The 22,267-nt window shown below is 38.6% G+C and overlaps 1 protein-coding gene across 2 annotated transcripts in view; it reads left to right on the top strand.

Annotated features, from left to right (window-relative positions):
* LOC128497278 (band 4.1-like protein 4B) overlaps positions 1-11,635 on the top strand; it is a 55,806-nt gene extending 44,171 nt beyond the window's left edge. Inside the window, exons 14-16 of one of the 2 annotated variants that reach the window (XM_053467259.1) lie at positions 7,304-7,337; positions 8,803-8,870; positions 10,717-11,635. In XM_053467259.1, the coding sequence (XP_053323234.1) occupies positions 7,304-7,337; positions 8,803-8,870; positions 10,717-10,864 (250 nt within the window). In that variant the 3' untranslated portion in view covers positions 10,865-11,635. Of the gene's footprint in view, positions 1-5,736; positions 5,827-7,303; positions 7,338-8,802; positions 8,871-10,716 lie in introns of those variants that run through there. The other variant, XM_053467260.1, reaches the window with a different exon arrangement.
* The last annotated feature ends 10,632 nt before the right edge of the window (positions 11,636-22,267 follow it).

Consider the following 22,267-nt stretch of genomic DNA (forward strand, 5'->3'; position numbering starts at 1 on the left):
TGATTGAGATGTTACAAGTGTTTTATACCAAGCTAACAGATACATTAAAAGTAGGCACGTAAGCTAGCTTGTCTTGACAGGTCCAATTTGCTTATTACATATAAGCAATTTGTGTACAGTATGTACATCTGTACAGTTATAGAACTTTGTTTATCCCAAATCACTGGAGTGGTATCAGGCTGGGTATTCTGTACCTCTGCCACTTAATCCTTTCAACAGGGAATGCAGCATCAAACATAGTTATTTAATTTTACATTTTAGTTATAGAGCACTGACAGATTCTGTAGCACTTTTAGAATGGGAAGACTATAACATTTACAATAAAATAACAGAAAATACTGGTGCAGAAGGATTATTAATTACCTACGAAGAGATATGAGAACATCAACTGGGAACAGGCAGCAACTTAATGGTCTGTCCTACTTAGAATCAGTGTTTTTTTTCTCACTTGCGCCGTTTCAGAGGAAAAATCTCTATTGACATATCAGGCTGATGCCGCTCACAAAGGCAGTCCAGAACTGAAATACAAGGCAAATTACCTCTGCAGGAGGGAATCAATGATCCCAAATGTGTTCTTGTGCCATCGTGGGTGTCATCAGTTGGGATGGGGTTGGTACCCCTCTAGACACAAGTGATCAAGGAGGTTCATCTCTGGACTCACATTTACACTTGGAGGTGAACCCAAGAGACTCCTGAGCGGAGAAAATGTATGCAAAGGCATAAGAGTAACTCAACCTAGAATGGGCACAACCTAATAGCCTGCCATTATGGTGTGTCCGCGCTCAGGAGCTTGTCGAGTTGTTGCTCCCCTATTTACATGTCAGTCTGATCCTGCTCATAACAACAATCCAGAACCAAAATTCAAAACCAATTTCCATTGCACAAAAAAGAACAACAATCCCAAATGTACAGTTTGGCCTCCATGGGCCATATCGGTGGGATGTGGTTTATATTCATCAAGGCACCAGTGAGCGAGGAAGTCCATGTCTGGACTTCTTTACACTTGGGGTGGACAATCAGAGATTTCCAAAAGAGAAGTTTGGAATTAATCTCTCTTATTTTTGCCTTCTTTCTTACATTTGAATCTAAATCTTTAAATATATTTAATAATATATTTAATACTCTTATACATGACTTGTCATCTTTAGTGCCTTGCGGGCATTTTGACTTTTGTGTCAAAGTACTTTATATTTGGTGGGAGAAGTAAATGTCAGGAAAAATAATAATCGTAAAACTCCCTGTAGATCATACCGGCAAAGGATGTCAAGTCATTGTGGCTCCTGTATAGATATAGCAAGCCAGAGAAAAGTGAAAAACATTTTTTTGTCGTTGAGTGTGCTATATCTAGAACAGATGTGACTTTTCTCTGTTGGATTTGATAAACCATATGTCATTGAATTTACTAGGCTTCTGTTGGTTTTAACATGACTGACATTTTTTATGATCTGACCATTCTTTTGGCACTAATACACCATAGGGATTGTAAATAGTATTCGGTAACAGTAATATCCTAAGATGTCCCCGTAGTAACTTACACACTGAGAGATGGGTAATATATATATATAATATACATATAATCCGTATCTTCATGTATGAGGAAAAGTTTCCTTGAGTTTTCATGACCGTTTAAATGGCTTATTGATTTGTGTGTGTTCTTTGTACTCATTAGGTGAATTGCAATATTAACATGCTTTGCTTTGAAAAATATTTACATTTTGATAATAAATGATAGGCCGTTACTATGGGGCTTTCTGGTCACTGCTCTGTTCCTATCTTACTGTTCCTCTATGTTGCTTATACGAAGCACAGGTGGAACAGTTCCAGAGGGCACTTATTCATTCAGTTTCTTGGCTATAAGGATTTTTGTTTTTTTGCTGGTCACCATATTCCATACCTCCAAATGACTAAAGAGGGGCACCTTTGTTTTAGGAGGTACGGCTAGATGTTTGCGTGGGACATTGTAAGGGAATGTCTTGCCTACAAGCCTGGGGGTTTCCAGGGTAGGGTACCTGGATCTATCCCTCTTCTGGGGGTTTGGCATTACGTAGGGGCAGGGCCAGTCCCAAAAGACCCTTAGTGGGTGGGAGCTGGGCAAGAAACAAGAGAAGTGGACAGTGAATATGCAAATTGGGTGTGGCCACACATCGCTGCGCTAACCAACAAGTGGAAGCATGGCTTTACCCAGTGGGGATCGGGTGTGGCCACACAATGCTGCGCTAACCAACCAGTGGAAGCATGGCTTTACCCAGTGGGGAATTGGGTGTGGCCACACAATGCTGCGCTGACCAACCAGTGGAAGTATGGCTTTACCCAGTGGGGAATTGGGTGTGGCCACCCATCACTGCGCTGACCAACCAGTGGAAGCATGGCTTTACCCAGTGGGGAATTGGGTGTGGCCACACATCACTGCGCTGACCAACCGGTGGAAGCATGGCTTTACCCAGTGGGGAATGTGGCCATGCATTGCTGACGTACCCGACTGGTGGAAGCAGGGCTTTGCCCAGTGAATCGGAGTCAAACTCGGAGTTTCCAGGTATACCGACCTACCTAGGTGTTTATTTACTTGATGCTTTTAGAAGAAATACAATTCATACAATTGAGTATACAAACACAATTTCTGCTGCTTACACTTTAGAACATTGTGAAACTCTTATTCCCAGTAAATATTGTGCACTTCTAGAAAAGAGGAACATCGTGGGAGGAAAGAGAGGCACATGGATATGGGTCCCAAAGAGGGGCTGTCCTTCATAAAGAGGGACGATTGGGAGGTATGATATTGTCCTTTTGGGGAAAGATGCTACGAATGCTCCGGTGTTTTACAGGGCATTACTAAGATTAGCCTGCAATAAGACTTGATCAGAAGAGCATTGTAACCATTTAATGCTCAGTGACAATTTAAAATTTCTAGGGCTGCAACTAACGATTATTTTAATAATCGATTAGTTGGCCGATTATTTTTTCGATTAATCGATTAATCGGATAAAAAAACAATATGCAAATTTTTCGTTTATTTAAAATAATTTAATGAAATGGATGTTAAAAAAACAACTTAAAATTTACATTAACATTCTTATTTCGTTATGATCTAGTAAAAAACAATATCTGCCCTGCACCCACATTCTGCCCTGCCCCACACTTACACCCTGCCCTGCCCCCAGTCTCCCACTCTGCCCTGCCCCCCCCACCTGCCCTCCACCCCCACTCTGCCCTGCACCCAGTCTCCCACCCTGCCTTGCCCCCCCCCACACTCTGCCCTGCCCCCCACCCACACTCTGCCCTGCACCCCACTCTGCCTTGCCCCCCCACCCCCACTCTGCCCTGCACCCAGTCTCCCACCCTGCCCTGCATCCCCACCCCCACTCTGCCCTGCACCCAGTCTCCCACCCTGCCCTGCATCCCCACCCACACTCTGCCCTGCACCCAGTCTCCCACCCTGCCCTGCATCCCCACCCACACTCTGCCCTGCACCCAGTCTCCCACCCTGCCCTGCACCCAGTCTCCCACCCTGCCCTGCATCCCCACCCCCACTCTGCCCTGCACCCAGTCTCACACCCTGCCCTGCATCCCCACCCCCACTCTGCCCTGCACCCAGTCTCCCACCCTGCCCTGCATCCCCACCCACACTCTGCCCTGCACCCAGTCTCCCACCCTGCCCTGCACCCAGTCTCCCACCCTGCCCTGCATCCCCACCCCCACTCTGCCCTGCACCCAGTCTCACACCCTGCCCTGCATCCCCACCCCCACTCTGCCTGCACCCAGTCTCACACCCTGCCCTGCATCCCCACCCCCACTCTGCTCTGCACCCAGTCTCCCACCCTGCCCTGCACCCAGTCTCACACCCTGCCCTGCACCCAGTCTCACACCCTGCCCTGCACCCAGTCTCACACCCTGCCCTGCACCCAGTCTCACACCCTGCCCTGCATCCCCACCCCCACTCTGCCTGCACCCAGTCTCACACCCTGCCCTGCATCCCCACCCCCACTCTGCTCTGCACCCAGTCTCCCACCCTGCCCTGCACCCAGTCTCACACCCTGCCCTGCACCCAGTCTCACACCCTGCCCTGCACCCAGTCTCACACCCTGCCCTGCATCCCCTGCCCCCCACCGTGCCGTGCACCCCCACTCACACTCTGCCGTGTACACCCACCCACTCCCTCACTCACTCACCCGAAACACCCACCCACCCACTCACTCACTCACTCACACTCTGCCGTGCACCCAGTCTCGCACATAGACAATAGACATAAAGAATACTTACCTCCGCTACGGACTCGTTCCTCTTCCAACTTCAAATTGAAAACTTTATTGAAATCTTGATAGTTGAAGCGCGTCACATCCGTGGTCACGTAGCTTGAAGAAGGCGGAGACTGCAGAGCTGTGTAGCAGAAGCGGGGAACGCTGGCGGAGGTAGGTTAAAGGAGCCGAGCGCTCCAACGACGAATCGATCACTCGATTAATCGATAACGGAAATCGTCGACAACGATTTCCGTTATCGATTATTATCGATTTTATCGATTCGTTGTTTCAGCTCTAAAAATTTCCGTATAGATTGAATACAGGAAAATCAGACGTCAGCGTGAGAAAGCAATCACTACGTATAAATAGATGTCATGAACGTACTAACACAATTCATTTAACAATATTGGCCTTGCAGACTTTGATTCTACAGTTTTGTGTTTGGCTTAGTAATGCAAATATATCCGAAAATGGAAGCGACCTATAATATATATAAATTCTACAAAGCCATATGCAACCTCGTGTAATTATAAATTGCATTTTAATTATATCAGCACTATTGTTATTAGTTGAGCTTTTTTATTCATAACGGAAGGATTTTATTCTCCCACTGAAATGTGTTATAGCTTAGAACATATACTACATTTCCACCGTATTATTGTCTGAAAATACGTGCTTAAAAAAGGTAAATGGATGCACCCTTAAGACTTTGACTGATTTGATAATATTTTATAGACGTATAAATAGATGATCGTAGAGGGAAATAATTAAGCCTTTTTATTTCTTTGGTTTCATCCACCAGCAAAAGCTTAATGTGTTATAGTTATTCTCCAGCTATAAACTGTCATTACGAAACGTATTAGACATCTTTTCCCTGCCGGCTCATTATTCTTGAAAAATGTAGTAGAAATATCGAGTATCGGTGAGAACATTTTAAATAAAGCCCAAAAGAGTGCATCTCCAGTTCTCCAGCCTGGTTTTGCTCATTTTCTCCAGCCTTTGAATGAAGTGGCGTGTGTCTTGCTTTGCTAGATAAAACTCAAAGTCAAATATTTACAAGTGTTTCAATTAGCTGAGGTTATTTAAGTTTAATGTGTTTTGATATGATCCATATATTTCTGATATTAGGAATATCTCTTATAAATATGAGACAGAAACCTTGAGAAGCACACCTTCAGGAGAGCTGACCTGTTTGGAAGGGTTACTAATTACCCATGTAAATATTTTAATTGCTCCATTTCAAAGAAAGTACTTTTGTTAGGTTGGAACAGCTGCAGCAAATGTAGTCGTTCATCCAAGCATCTATTGGGTCCAGGTTAATACATAGGTGAAGCGCTGATGTTTAAATAATCTCGACCTTGAATCACCTTGTGGAAATACTGTATGTCCTATGTTTGACCTACTGTGTTACCTTCTCCACTATAGTTACCTAATATGTTTGTGAAATAAGCATACTGTTTTTGTAAGGTTCTCTGATTTTCAGCAACTTTCTAACTTTCAGAGATGATTAACATTTAAGAGGGGCCATGGTTCTATCTTCAATAGAGAATTAAGAGCTGCAAAGCTCTGGAATGCTCAGTATATTAAGATGGTGATCATAGGTACAGCTTAGTCTTTCCAAGATCAACCAGAGTAAAATATGATGAGGAAGCCTATGTATACATGTGCATTGTAGTTTAAACATAGTTAATCCAGGGATTATTGAATATTATTGATCCAGGGAAGAACGTTGCCACTGTTGAGCCAGATTGGTTCCATTACAAAGACTACAGTCCTTTTTAATTACAGATGAATCTATTGAATGATATCTCAGTAGCTCCAGGTTTCTCTTATCATCTGTCCTGAAGCCTAATTCATCTATGATGAGATATGTAAAAGATTGGTCGGCACGAACATGACTACCCCGGGGATATTCAGAAACCAGGTTTTAGAACTGGTAGAAAGAAAGCTTCTTAGAAAAAGCAGTGTAATATGTTGTGTATATGTCATTGTTTGGAAGCGGCCTGAATGTCACTCTAGTAGCTATACATAGGCTGCTGAAACGTAAAATGATTGTACAATCTAGATGTTTAAATGATGAGTAATCGTAAGGGATTTAGAAATACTGTCAATGAAAACCTAAATCAAATCAGGTTCTATCTGACTAATCGGGCGTGTCATTTGTAGGTGCTACGAATAGAACATTTTTCTATCGTAAATAAGGTCAATGCAAATAAGAGTCCCAGCAGCCAACACTCATATTTGGATGTCAAATAAATCGATTAATATTCCTGGGAATTCCATAATCATATGTTAAACTTAAATTCCTTAAATGTGGGATATATAATATATAAAGCAGGGGTAAATAAGCTAGATCATGTTTCATAAGATCTTCCAAAGTTGGTCACCTCTGAGACCAAAAGTTAAAGGCTAATTCCTTCAGCTACCTATGTTAATACCTCATGGCAAAAGGTAGCAAAACAAACTTAACAGGTTTCTCTTGTTGTCCCTGTCGTCTCTTCACACCTCCCATAACAAAAGGTGAAGAGTAACTAAACGGAGAGATATATGCTGCGCCCCTGGGTTTTTTTGAGAAAGGTTAGAATCTTCTAAATGGGATGTAACCGCTTTGACTCTAGAAGGACCCAATATCATCTGCAAACCATTTTCTTCCATACAGGGTCCATTAAGTGTCTGAAAGGTACTAGTACTTAAGAGGCACTGAACTGAACTAATAACCGTTCACTCATAAGAGCAGAAACATTTAGATTTACACACAATAATGTAATATACACAATACACATATATTTTGTTTAATAGCTTTTCTAAGAATTTTTATGAATATTAAATTGAAAAAAACATTGATTGTTAATATGGTAATTGTGCTAAATTTATTTGAACAATCATTTTGTATTTTCACGATACTTGTTTCAGCTGTACTGGTTAATCATAATATCGTATACTTTGTCACAAACAGAAAAGAAAATATTTTTCTAACAGCTATTTTTTTATGTACAGATTATCTGTCTGTATTTGTGACAATGTGAACAACTAAAGTATAATGTGTATATATATATTTTTTTTTACAGTTCAAAAAATAATCCCGACATCCAGAACTACCAGGTAAGTTTCAAGCCTGATGCTAAATTGCGTATCGTATTATTTGTAATATTTCCTGATGTCTTAAACTTGATGTTGTTTACGGCTTTCCTGAACTGGAGTCCATTCTCCCTCTGGTAGGGTGGCAGACGCCACAAATGGCAGCTTGTTGGATACCCTGCTGACCCCTGGTATATGTGATTTACGCTGTAATCTTTCTTGTTGGGTTTATTGTAATTCAGAACATCATAGTCTTAATAAAAAGTGCTAAGGCCATCATTTTTTTGTGCCAGACCATGCCTCCTAGTTTTAAGATCATATTAGTAACTATGCATTATAATTATTTTTATTTATTTTTTTTATTTTTTAAAGTGTTCTGTCAACCAGCATGTAATCTTGTGTAACACTGGATAACTAAAATATTTTTACATCAAAGCTGAACAATCGGGGTTATGTAAAAAAAAAAAAAAAGTGATTTTGGTGCAAAGTACTATCATACCAACTGATCAACCTTAATATTTAATTAGTTACGTAGGGCTACTTTTCGAGTGGTCACTTATAGTAATCTATATGAAGGCCTGGAAATCTCTAAAAAAAAAAAAAAAAAAAAAAAAAAAAAATAGTGGGTAATAAAATATGAACATATTTGTCTAGGTCAATTTATAAAAATATACAATCTCACAAAGGGCTAGAAGTTTCTTCTACCTATATTTTTCTGTAAACTCTTACAAAAATGAACATGGAAATTGCCCACATTAGCTCCAGAGGAGGAAGAGTATTAAATGCAGTACACATCTATATACATTATTCACATAATCTTTCACATTTTTATTAGTTTCTTTATATCTGAAAAATGGAGCTCTGATGTATTAAGAGCTCACGTACATGTTTGTGTACGTGTTGGGTTTTTTTTTTCTTTTTCTTTAAAGTTACACTCCAGTTAATATATGCACTTTAATGCCGAGTGTCAACTTAAACAATTTGTTTCATTTTTGGGGTAAATGTGAATCCTGTTTATGTATAAGCACTGTTGTCCAAGCCCCCCATCAGATCCTTGGCTTGCAGGGAATTTTAGGAGGTCTGTTGACACCCATTTGCCCATGTGTATGTGCTGTTTTTACTTATTTTTTTTTTGCTGGCTGGTAGGTAAAGAATGCGTTTAGAAGTACTTACCGAGTTCTTTCATTTGAATCCAATTGGTGAGGCTGTTTGGGGCATTACTATCCCTTTAATGCATGTGAGTGACTTATCCAAGGTTACTGGTAGGACATGGCTTCCTCGTACTTGTGCAAGGCTATTGACTCATTCCAGCGGTGTCTTGTGCAATTAAGAGATACTTTGTTCCAAGTTTAATGTAGGAGTGGAAGATTACTGAAGTACAATTTTTTTTTGTTATCAAATAATTGTTCGTTCGAGAAGCCTTTTTTTCTTCTTCAGAAAAGCTGCGCTTGTGGTTAACGCTCTGATAAGTATGCCTTTTCTTTTGTAGCCGCAATACCATACAAATATACAACTAACTCAGCAGCACTGGCACCCCCAAACATCTCCAAATATAAGGTGAGTACAGCAGAGTCCCCCTCAGATCCAGGTCAACCAGATGATACGATTTCACTATACTATATTATTATATATGCATATGTGTTGACTGATCTACCATTCGGCGAGTTACATGATTTCTAGCTCTAGTATGTTACACTACATTGGAAATGGTCTCTCCAAAGTATGGAGTGGAATGACATGCTATGTGCCATTTAAATGTCTAGTTAAAAGAGAAAATACTGTACAGTATGACTTGAAGTAATGAATTCTTTGTATGTGGCTTGTATCTAGGAAGCCCTTTGTCTCCAGCCATTATTATTATTATTATTATTATCTTATATAGCACCAACAATTTACACAGCGACAAATTGCCAAACCTATACATTGGGTAGAGAGGGCCCTGCTTGCAAGCTATTTATATTTATTAAAGGGGTGAATGGATGGAACTGTGGGTCTTAAAAAATAGTATTGCAATGTATAAATAATGATTTATTCTGATTATATAAATCCAAGGTGCAGGTGTGACTTTAAAAAAAAAAAGAAAAAAAGCTTCTTTTATAATCCATTATGGTATCAATTTATTGTGAAGGCAAACTTCTGTTGTGTGCTGTTTCTTTACAAATGTATACTTCTTTCTACTTTACTTTACGCTTATATCCTACTAAGCTTTTTAACTCTAAAAAGAGGAGATCCTTTTATCTTCATTATAGATAAAAATGATTTCACACGCAAATTCCCTTTAATAAGAACCACTTAATGGGGCAGAAATCCCAGCTTCTATCTACAGTACACATAACAGGCAGATTTCAGGCGACTCTGGTTAATTTATAACGGAAGCCGTGTTGACACTCTTCCTATATAACCGGTAGCTGCAAAACTATGCCTATCGGTCCAACCTTAGATTAAATGCACCACAGGGAAGCTGAAAACAGTGCCTACCTTTACTAACTCCAACAAAATGATGCTATAATAAAAAGTAAAGCACATAATTATAATAATCATTGACATTTCTTGATTTGCATTACTACACCAAAGGCTACAATGTCACAGATGTGATAGTTTACAATATTGATAATTATTATCGGTGTTCCCATTATTGACTTTCATAGCACCATCATGTTCAGTGGAACTGTAAAGGTTAGCATTGGGTAAACAGGACAAAACAGTGCAAAAATTAGGCAAAATTTGTATGTTCTTATTTTTCCAATACACTTGGAGCCATTTTTTTTTTTAATTCATCTTTTCTTTATGTATTCTCTAACGAGGTAGAATGGCTTAGGAAATGGTTAAACCATTACCAGGCTTGAGTGTGATTTGGGATACTGTGTGGAACAGCTGGCTTCTGCCCTCTGGCAAGGCTGTCGTTTTTCTAACAAAGTCGTGCAGGGCCTCATTGTTGGTTTTACACATTTACATGTAATTAACAGCAATGTTGAGCAAATAGGAATATATTTGGTGTCTGCAAAGCAGAACTAATGCCCTACCTGCTCTCTGTCATTGCGAGTCAACGTTTAATGGCAATTTTCTGCTCTATGTGTGAAGAAACATAAGTCTAGCAGCTAAACATTAGAATCTTTCCGCATGCATTAAACGCTTTATGTGTTTTTTTACCTTTTCCTGTTGAAACTGGTTTCATTGTTATTTTGGCATGACTTTGAAACCGAGCATTAAGTCATTACTCGCTAATGATATGGATTTATGGAAAACGTGTTTTATATTAACATTCATTATTCATCGCCATTCTAATTTGATTTCATTTAAACTTAGTTTTTTAAGCATGATCATGTACATCTGTTCTCTGTGTTATTTTGTGTTTTTTGAATCCTTCCATCTTCACTAATCAATAACTATGCAAATGGCACAGGCAATCTCCTCGTGATGACAGACCATATTGGATTCCAGTCCCCGGTGGAGATGGCAGGAATATACGATACATCCAAGATCAGAACCAGAAGAATTTAGGAGACATTCCAACCATTATCTATCAAGATAAACTCATGACAACACTCTGAGAATCACAGACGAATGTCAGCTATCATTCTAGAGATCCATTGCATTCCATGAACTCATCTGTCTGTCTACCATCTGAAATGAGTATTGTTCGAAGTGCTTGCTAGTTTAGCACAGAGTTCACACTGTAAAGACTTGTTCTCTCCAGACCAAAGTAGGCCTCAATGCATTCTGTAGATTGAAACTTATAATGCATTCAACCAACATTTACTGACGTTTGAAACCGAAATAAGTCATGCGTTGTTAAACAAAATTAAATACAACTATGTTTTAGCTACTCCAAAGACCATTTGGATATGTTGTCATTGGCATCTCCATGACATAGTTGGAACAGTGGTAGGGTTTGGGTTTTAGGCCTGTTGATTCCTAGGCCTAAAACTTTTCCTTGTTGATGTTTCGTTGGGGCCAACAAGGTGTGTATTGTGTCCTTCAGTCAAAATGTTATCAGATCCTGTTTTAGAAGAAAATCTAATTTCTATATTTTCAGAACTATCAATCATATTTAGCGATCAAACGTTCCTTTTCTTCAATATCGCAATTTGCCTTACTGTTTTGTTTAAATAATTACCAAAAAGGCCTTTAATAGAGTTAAGTTTTATATAGCTGTTCAAGCTTGTGAAATTTCTTTATTGTGGGTGTTTTTTTTTTGTTTTGTTTTTTCCTGAAATTTAGTAGAATGTTTTCTGTCCTTTTGTGTGTTTTGGTCAGTCTGCTCTCCAAAATGTGATTGCACTTAAAGATATATTCTTCCCATTATAGTTACTATGTATTTTTTTTTAAATTGTTATAGGAGTCTGTAATGGTGAAACAATATCTGTAGCTTAATAGCTTTGCACTAGTTTTGCGGTCTTCACGTGACTATTAAGTTCCTTTTATACTTTAAATTCTGGCATAGCCTACTATCTGATCTGAGACTTAAGATGTGCATGTCGAAAATAGAAAGCCGCGCCCGCCTCCCACAAGAATAGGGTTTAGATTATATAGATCAGTTCAAATATGGTTTGGATGTATAGGCTATATAACTCTAAAAAAATATAAATGGAGGCATGGTTGCGGGATAAAGGGAAGCATCATTCCAAACATAATATAGTATTACCCATCAGGACACTATTACTAAAGCACATGTGCAATAATGAAGTTACTGCAACTTTTTTGGTTTTAGTTTGTTTTAACAACAATTTTATTGCAATATCAAACTGTGCCACATGCTTTAAGCATACAAAAGGATGTTCCCCTGCTAATGATGTGAGGATCGCGTGTTGAAGTAGGTTTTAGAATGCCTAAAGAATGAAAGTGCATTTTTTTATTTTTTTTTTCCTTCTAATTAAATTTGCGTAAAGCTTGTCAAATCGAATACAAGTACCTGATGCTGGGACAACAGGGATTGTACCAATGGTGCCTTAATGTTTTGAGGCTCAGAGGGTGGGCAACAGATTGCTCTCCGTTCTGACTCTTGAATGGTTTTAAATATCTAATATGTAAATAAGGATAATTATTTCTTAACGGATTCCATAGTTGAATTGTTTTCAATGCATATAAATGTTTGCTAAATACATGGTGTTAGGGAGTTTGGGGCTATGTGACCTGTCAGTACCAAAAATGTGTATCTTGTCAACTAGCGTGCTGGATTTGTGCTCCTTGTGTACCTCGGTTGATCAGTGCCACTTCTTTGTTTTATAATAAGTGCTCAAAAAACTCTAATTGTGTCATATAAAGAGTTTTTTAAACAAGCAGGTTACTATTTGCTACGTTTTAATGTATAGATTAAAATTTATTTTTTGGGATGATTTAGCAAGGGACCAAATACTGTGCGAATTACAAATGCTTGGATTATAGATTATGGTGTTCTTTTACATCCAGTATAAATGGAACATGTGCCTTTTCAGGGGTTTTTCCCCCCTATTGTCCTCAATTTTAAGGTGCTGTTCCACTTAGACTATTAATGGCACTCGAGTATGCTAAGCAACATATCCTTAACCGAACTGCCATTCTATTCTTTGATGATTTAATCACATAAAACAACACTAAGTTTTAAGAAAATTGTATCGGCTTGTATGGCAACAGCTTATAATGGCATACAATATCAATTAGGTAATTATACATGATTAAGGAGTTAGTTTATGCATTCAGTAAGTACTCAGAATTATTTTTCTAATTCTATAGTTAAATAGGTTTTAAATTCAACAAGTGGAACAGCACAGTTTAATTCTCTTCTGTTGTCATTTAAGCATTGTGCCTTAATGTCTTCAAGCTGGACAAGTACACCGTAATGTATTGCCTTTTAACGTGGACTCGACGCTTAAAAGCTACTCAATAAGGCATTACAAAGAGTTACTGTTTCATTGAATCGTTCAAAAGATTTTTGTTTTGTTTTTTTTTGTTAGATATATTTGGTATTTAATTTTCACTTTTCTAACCTGAGCTTGCACAGTATACCTTTTCGTTCTGTTGTGCAGAGATGGAAAGTAAATGAACAGCATTGGATTTTTTCGGTGGAACACTACATATTGAAAAAGTGGCGTTAGTGGCACACGCTATTTGTCTCTGGAAAAAAATAAAACGGGTATTGCTGCCTCTTTAATCGCATGGGTCCACTTTAAAGGGTTTCACAAAGTCTGCATTCCCAGTCCTATTTTTCCAGTTATTTTGGATAGTACGTATGTGTATATTGAATTGTACATGTCTAAATGCATACCCATACGTATATATGTATATATACACACATATGCATATATAAAAAATAGTTTTTGTAAAAAGGAAAAAGATGTTTACAGATGTGTTCCTGCTGAATTTCCTCGACCCTTCATTGTATGTGCTAGGTACAAATAAACATGAAATTGTTTCAAATCACATTGTTTTCTCATTTTTGTCTTGACTCTGCATCCGTTACCATTTCTACATCCCGTTACCGCCAACCCCCCCCCCCCCGTTTTCCTGAGAACGTATGTCAAAAAAGAAGTGAATTTGATTATGGTGCTTCAGTAATGGCACCCGCAGCTTTCATACACGAGAAGTGCGTCACTTAGCCAATTTGTTACTTGGCTGCATTGTAGCTCAGCGAGTCACAGATACATATTGACGGTAGCCCCTGAATGTCTCTGTGGCGGTGAAGTGGCAAACGCATACAATTATAAGGTTCATTTTGAGGCACATGTTTGTAAAGAAGAAAAATGGTCTATAGAATAAATGTATTCTCTTTGCTGCTAAAGCAATTCAACATTTTATGATCATTTAACATCCATTTTAAAAGAGAGCTTTTTAAACAAATTTCCTTTTTTGGGGGGGGTTCAGGTGTATAGGAAACACACAAACGTAATTTCTTATTTTTAATTTACATTTTAAAAAGTTAACGTACTTTAAGAAAATTCTTTAATATTGTATAATTTTTGTTAATGAACCTGTGATGGTGTGTATAAGCAGTTAACCCTTTCTTCAGGGAACCACTTATACACACCATCACAAACCCTTAAATGATTTTTAATATGGAAAGATGGATTGTTTTCTCATTAAATACATGGTGGTGATGCTGTAGCTTTCCATTTTCTAATATTCTTGCTGATAATGAGCAAAGCAACTGCTCTCATACTGCTTCAACCGAAGGTCTTGTTACTAATGCAACACCCATGGTTCCCACCTTTTTAAGATTTCATGTTTTGTTACCCGTTAAGTGGTTTCTTCATTGTGATGATCTAAGCAACTAATGCTCTGTTATAGGTCTTTTGTTCACCTGCTTTTTAAATGTGTTGTCCCCCGTTATTTTCTTTATCACCCCCAGTTTCTATTACAAAAACATATCAGTGCCTCGCTTTGACAAATAATTCAAAAAATAATGACCAGGTGTACTGGGCTCCCTTTTCCCCTTTAAAGACCGGGATTCTCAGTATGTGTTTTCAAGGAGAAAGAGGGCTTTCTTTTGATACCAAAGTTAGATAATTAGTTGAATATTTAGGATGAGAAATTTAGTAAACACTAGTGAAAATTAGAAAAAGATCTCACAAAATTAGCTAAAGTGAAGGAAAATCTCCAAATCTATCAATTCAGGTGTCCTGATTTATATAGACTTTCCATACTTCTTGTTATAGGGAACATACTATAAGGTGTAAATTATGTTTTACAAAGCTGTAAAATGTTTACATTAGGTATGATGGGATTGCTCTAATAACTCAAACAAATAAACCAAAAATACCCACAAAAAGTATATATTTCTATAAAGCAGTCAATCCAGACTATCCTATCTCAACATGCAGCTATTTTGCCACCATGGAATCTCTGAATCCATAAGGGTATCTTGGGATGGGGTTACTGGACGTACTGGTACGTCCATAGGGGACTGAAGGGGTTACAGAACCAACTTGGTGCATTTTACTTCATGTCAATTGAAACAAGCATTGTTTAATCGCTAGTGTTGGACTTCTGTCTTTTTTCCCCTTCTCCCTGGCTGCCTCCAGAAGTAGGAACCAGAAGCAATTCATATATTTGCTTCTTAGAACATGTTCAGTAGCGCTGCCATTGAATTCACGGTGTTTAGATTACATACATATTACCACCTGCTGCTACTCTTATTGATTTCAGGGGGTACTTGGAGCTACTGAGTATGTTCAACTGCTTCCTGCTGTCAGTATAAGCATTCGGGGAAGTCTCATTGTCTAACTCCAATAACTCAAGAATGCTTGCACCCATTTGTGTGCGATAATATTTGCTGGAGTGCATGCAGAACGCACTCCGATATGTATGGTTTGAAGTGCTCCTTTAATCTGAGTTGGATGTCTGTGAGTCTATAATCCACAAATAGTTTGTACGAGTAAGTCATAATGTAATGTAGCTTTGTAACGTGGAAGAAAATGAAACAAAAAAGCAACAAAACAGTTATTTTCATTTCCTTGGCAACTTGAAGCTAAGTGCCTTTGGAGAAGTGTTTGAAATTGCATACAATATGTTCCTTCATACATGGATTGAAGATATTAATAATGTATCATCCATCTGTGAGGAATGGCTGCAGATGACCATAAATATATTGATGACAACCACTCTATGCTCCAGAGATTTTTAGCCTTTTTATCCACAAGGATCCACTGTGGAATTTCTGATACACGTGAGATATTCAAGACTTTCCACATATTTAGACAGCCAAAATAAGCTGTTGAGTATGTTCTTGCTTGAAAAAAAATATTTCATATAGTCTGTAAATGTATTTTTTCATTATGGAAGGATTTACAGTTGATCTTTATATATATATATCTTTGCACATGTTTTAAGGCCTCTAAATTTACAGGTCTTTATTAGTAGTGCTGCTGAGTTTATGATGTTCTTGGATTCCTTTTTAATATATCAAGTATGTTGTGTTCCACCAAGTGTCTTCCTAATATAACATGTATACAATGTTCCACAAATATCCATTGCAATTCAGACTGTACACATAAAATGTATCTTTAATATGCATTTCACATATTACACCACCTCCGCTTGAAGTTGAGTCTCTTGTTATCAGTCTGTTTGACCAGATAGGTGCGTTTGGTCCATTTTTTTTCTGCTGTATGGGCTTAGACTTTACATAATCCTTGGTATTGTCTGATGCTCATGATAGCCTTAAGACTACGCCATGCATTCTCTCTCATCTTTTTTTTTAATGTTATTTCATTATTCTGATGTGACTCATCAAGGTGGTGCTCATAAATTTATTTTAAAAATGTAACATTGATCCAAGACCAGACAACACTTAAATAGCTTTCTCTGTAGTGAGACCATGTTAATTGGAAAGTCTCTCAAATTTATGATCACTAGTGTGTGTGATTACAGAGAAAAAAATCTCCATCAGTATAGCAATCTACTTCTGCTCACAAGGACATTCCAGAATAAAAGGGATATTTGAATTCTGGAAGTTTGGCTGCTTGCAGGTAGTCCAGGTGAGAAAATCAAAGCAATCGTCATTAGTGCAGACCACAAGAAAATGTATTTAATCCATAGAAAGGACAACATTTGTGAAGGGCAGAGGCAGGAAGATACACAAGCGCTGCTGAACAGCTCTTAATCATAAGCCTTGTGGCCTGCCCCTTCATATGATGATTGCTTTGATTGTCTTAACCTGAACTACCTGCAAGCAGCCAAACATCCAGACTTTGAAGTAGCTATTTGCATGGAGGAGATGACGACTGCTGGTCTAGTCAGACACAGGCTAATCAACTTGGGTTATTAATAATCGCTACTATATACAAAATGATTGTAGAAGGATATATACATATTCCAGAATAAAAAGGCAAGTAAAATGTCATCTGCATGAGGGTAACAACAATCCTAGGTGTATATGTTGTCCTCCTCTGGCTTTATCAGTGAGTTATGGTTGATATCCATCTGTGAGCATGGTGGTCAGCATTAGCTGGTTTTTCCTCTTTAATGGCACATGAGCTAAAATTTGAGACTCTTCTAAATGGAGCTCACAATAGGGCAAACCATTTACAAGTCTGCTCTCTGTTGAGTTAGTCCCGTGGGCTTTGTTTATATTTGCTCCCTTTGGGAATGTCCAGGAGCTCTCCTAAAAGTATGAAAATGTAATCCAAACATGGACATCCTTGGTCATAGTGCCTAGAATAATACTGGCTCCACATCAATGGCTAGATCCAGCAGAGGCCATACGTTTGGGGTTGTTGGCTCCTTCATGCATTTTAGCTCTTGACCACGGTTAGTCTGCGATGCTGATGGAGAGTTTCACTGCAGTGACACAAGTAGGCTAAAACAGAGAGTTTGGCAAGCTTTATAAGAGTGGTCTTTTCTTGGCCACGCTAGTATTGCACTCTTTGTGTGTATATAAAATTATCTTTTGGAGCTCAGATCAATTGATCAAGACCTGGTAGTCTGTCTAAAGTTTATCCTATTTTAATACTCTTTAATTCTTTCATGTGGGGTGCATTTTTTATTTAGACATGCAATGCAATAGTCCTGTTTGCTATATTATAAATGTCAAATATACAACAGTTGGCGGATTGTCACCTCAATATACTATAAGACTCACAAAACAAAAGCTGTCAGAAGTAAAGGTGTCTGTTACTAAAACATTGCCAAATAAACTAAATTTTACATTTGTCCTCTGAGGTCTTTTAAGACATGTCCACTCTATCATGTCACTGTTTTACTTTAAGCCCCATTATCCTCTCCGTTTCTTGTAGACTGTTACTAATTAATAGACTGTGGTTCCTCCCCTCTGCTAGTTTTGGGTTATACTCTACAGCTAACTTTGGCTTCATACACTTATCCATGAAAAATAGTGCAGTCACAAATCTCTCTGCAACTCCACTAGACTGGTTGATTTCTTGCAAGGCTTGAAAATGCTTTTGGGACCAGTCCAGTAACAGCTACAATGTACATAGTAAAACTGGATGTTTAGTTGTATCCTACTAGCTACAGGTAATAAAACAATCTTTGGGGAAAGGCCCCAACTATAACCTCCTGCCCGCACCACCACCTCCTGCTCATGGGGATTTATAATTAAAAATGACAATATCCCATTTAAAATAGCTTCAAACCCTATAGGTCTCTTAGGTAGTGGTTTTGAGATCCATCCAAGCTTACCATTTGGATATCAGGAGGGTGGACAGTGAAAATCCTTGGCATTCAAAGGGTGCAGCCTGTTAGGAAGAAGAAAAAAAGATTACGCTAAATAAAGCAATCCTGGTGGCAGCAGATCGTAAATTGGTCATGGTCAATCAGCTATCATCCAGTACGGTATTTGGAATTCATTTCAAGCAAAGTTCTCTAACAGTAATGATTTCTAAATGTAGTTTCAAAATTTAGTTTATCCAAAAACTGTGCAGGTTTTAAAATTAATAATCTTGCCGTGTCCTTGGCCACTAGCATTATGTGCTATTGTACAGAGTACTAGCTATATACAGCTGTTTGAGTTTAGTACTTTCTGTTAGTAGGTAACTATGGAAACTGGTTCATAGGAGCGCAGAAAACACAGTCTCTTTTAACATGCCACTAATGCAGGAGCAGACAGAATAGCTTTGTGGAGTAATAAGACTAGGTTAATGAAAGAATATTCCGAGAATCTGTTCACTAGAATTATTATGATTTTTTTTTTAAGTGTTTTTTGTAACAGCGCTACAGAGTCTGGCAGCCCTCTGAAAATAATTTAAATAATAATAATAATTATACACAATCCAGGATCTTCAACAAAGAATGCATTTTACTTTGTAAGTACTTATATAAATATTGTTCCTCCTGAAAACAAAAAAAACGACTTACCAGAATCTGCTGCAAAAAGCATCCTCATTGGTCTGATGCTTCAAGCCACAGATTGGCTTCCTGTGGCAGGAAAGCACTCCAATCGAAAGCCAGTACACATCTCCTATACAGCAAATGGTGGTGGTATGCATCAGGGATTCCGGGAAATTTCTCGGCAGGCCACCTCACCTCACCCAGGTGCCATGAGGGCTAGTCTAAGTAATAGATGATGAGGCAGTGCCCGCTGCCTGATGCACAGGACCAGTTGAGGAGATCAAGAATCTCCCACTACGCTGCCCAACATTAAGAGAGAGCAAGTTCTGTCACTTTAGCCCTTAGCTTTCGTGCTCCGTAGCACTATGCGCCGGCGATTGGTGCTGGGTTATGGCATCATATGCCACAGCCAGGGAGCGCCATAGCAGAGGTCTGAAATGACAGACCTTACGCTCTAGTGTGGAAAGAGAGGAAAATGAGAAAGGTAAGAGATGGGGAGAAAGGTATGCTGTTAGGGCAAGTTTGAGCCAGTATATTTGTGTATGGGCAAGAATCAATCTGCAGGTAACTGGTGTAGTTAGGGGCACAGACAGGCTGTTTGGGGCAAAATATGGCACAGGAAGGCTGACTTTGGCAAAAGCTGTCACATGCAGGCTGTTTTGGGGCACTGACAAACTGGTAGCAAATATGGCACAGAGGAGCTATTTGGGGTATTGACAAGCTGTTTGGGGACCAAGATGGAACTGGCAGGCTCTTTGGGGACAAAGATGACACAGGAAGGGTGTTTGGGTGCATGGACAAGTTGTTTGGGGGCAAAGAAGGCACATACAAGCTGTTTTGGGACAAAGGTGGCACAGACAAGCTGATTATCGGCTAAGATGCTTGGTGAAGTCGGGGGCCCCTGACCTTATGTGTGGCTTGCTCTACCCCTTCATGAAGCCGCTGCTCCAAAAGAGGGTGAGCTCCAAGTAGCCTACTCTGGGAAGTTCCCAAGTATGGAGATAGGTCATGCAGTCATCAAAACAAATTATCATGTTCCATAAAGAGGATAACACATTCAAATAGAAATAACATGCATTCAGCTTTTTGTAAGCGTAAATTCAATAAAAGGTGACTGGTCACTGTTGCTGTGATTGTTTTTTCTCAAATCTTTTAACATTTGCTACTTTTGCAATTTGCAGTTACGTAATTTGTAACGGTGCTTATTCAAAGGCATGTTAAGCTGTTCATAAGCATATATTCATCTTAATATGCTTGTTTGTTAAAACCACAATGACATCTTTTGTTTATAAAGAATGCACCTCTGAATTATTTAAAATCTTTTATAATTAAGTCACTATTCGTGTCCACCCACTGCCTTCAATTTAAATTCTCTGCACAGATGTTATTATATGAAACACTTTCTTTTTTTGTTTTGTTCTGCATTAATTAGTTTGCAGAGTAGAGTTAAAATGTATTAAGTCTAAGAAAAAAGGTTTATATTAATATGTAGAATATAGTATGTTTTGTGGAATTTAGAAAAATAATATTTAAATTAAGTCTTATATAAGAGATTAAATATGGTGCTTGAGAACGAAATGTCAAACATTCTAGTAGGAAAGCGCTTGAAATAATTTTAGTTTGTGTAAATTACAAAGAGATCTCTAGATTTGATTAAACAGATGGACCCGTTTTAATAAGGAAAAGTAGCTAAATATTTTCAAAATATCATATTGCCTTATTCCCAAACAAACTTCCCCATCTGTTCATTTTTTTGCATTAAATTACTAATTTGGATTTTTTTAATACAGATTCATACTCCTCTAACCCTGCTCATAAAAAAACCCCTTTTTTAAAACGAATAAGGATAAAAGTACACATTCAAAGGTTATAATACATTTTAGTAAGATAAATGGTATTAATGTGATTAGAGTGGGCTGATCATCTAACAATTATGTATTTCTAACCATGGACTTGAGTATAACACTTATAATACATATAAATTGTATTATATAAAATATATTTACACACACTTGACATGGAATTCTTCCTTCGGTGGGACACATCCAACATTTATGTAGTATGCTGTATATTATAGAATAAAACACCTGTAGATACATTTACAGTGATGACTTTTCTACCCTAAAAGAAATATCTTTTAGTTTCTCTCTAACCCAGAATAAGACAAAAGCACAGCTTCTATGTCTTTAAGACAGGTTTATCTTTTGTAGAGAACGGAAGAGAAATGAAGAAAAAGTGGCCTTAATATATCTAGGTTTTTAACCCCTCTAGATAGAACTAGGGGTGATCGTATTACCTTCTTTAGCAATGTCTACATTGTATAGAGATATGCACTTTATGGGCAAAAGAATTGGGACACCTGACCATTACACCAACAAGGACTTTTATGGCATGGAATTCTAAATACATAGATATAAATTTGTAGTTGGTCCCCCCTTTGCAGCTAAGATTTTGGAGTGTATCTCTGGGAATGGATGCCCAGTAGAGCATTTGTGAGGTCAGGTACTGATGTTGAATGAGAAGATCTGGCTCACAATCTCTGTTCCAGTTCATCCCAAAGGTATTTGATGAGGTTGAGGCCAGGGCTCTGTGAGGGGCAGTCAATTTCTTCCACACATGTTTTTATGGACCTTGCTTCGTGCACTGGGGCACAGTCATGCTGGAATAGAAGAGGGCCTTTCCCAAACTGTTCCCACAAAGTTGGAAGCATAGCATTGTCCAAAATTTCTTGGTATGCTGAAGCATAAGATTTTGCTTCACTGGAAGTAAGGGGGGCAAACCCCTGAAAAACAGCCCCATACCATTATCCCTCCTCCACCAAACTTTACAGTTGGCACAATGCAGTCACATAGGTAACATTCTCCTGACATCTGCCAAACCCAGACTCACCCATGAGACTGCCAAACAGAGAAGTGTGATTCGTCACTCCACAGAACACGTTCCCACTGCTCCAGAGTCCAGTGGTGGCGTGCTTTATACCACTCTATCCAGCGTTTAGCATTGTACTTGGTGATGTGAGGCTTGTATGCAGCTGATCAGCCATGGAAGCCCATACAATGAAGCTCATCAGTTGTTGTGCTGATATTAATGCTTGGAACTTCATCTGTTTTGTGCGTTTGTACGAATCAACAAAAACAAGGGCGATCTCTGATGAAACTAAGGGGAAAACACTGCAAAAGTAATTATTTGTCTAT

Source organism: Spea bombifrons, chromosome 5, assembly GCF_027358695.1.
Source record: "Spea bombifrons isolate aSpeBom1 chromosome 5, aSpeBom1.2.pri, whole genome shotgun sequence".
In the NCBI taxonomy this organism is placed as follows: domain Eukaryota; kingdom Metazoa; phylum Chordata; class Amphibia; order Anura; family Pelobatidae; genus Spea; species Spea bombifrons.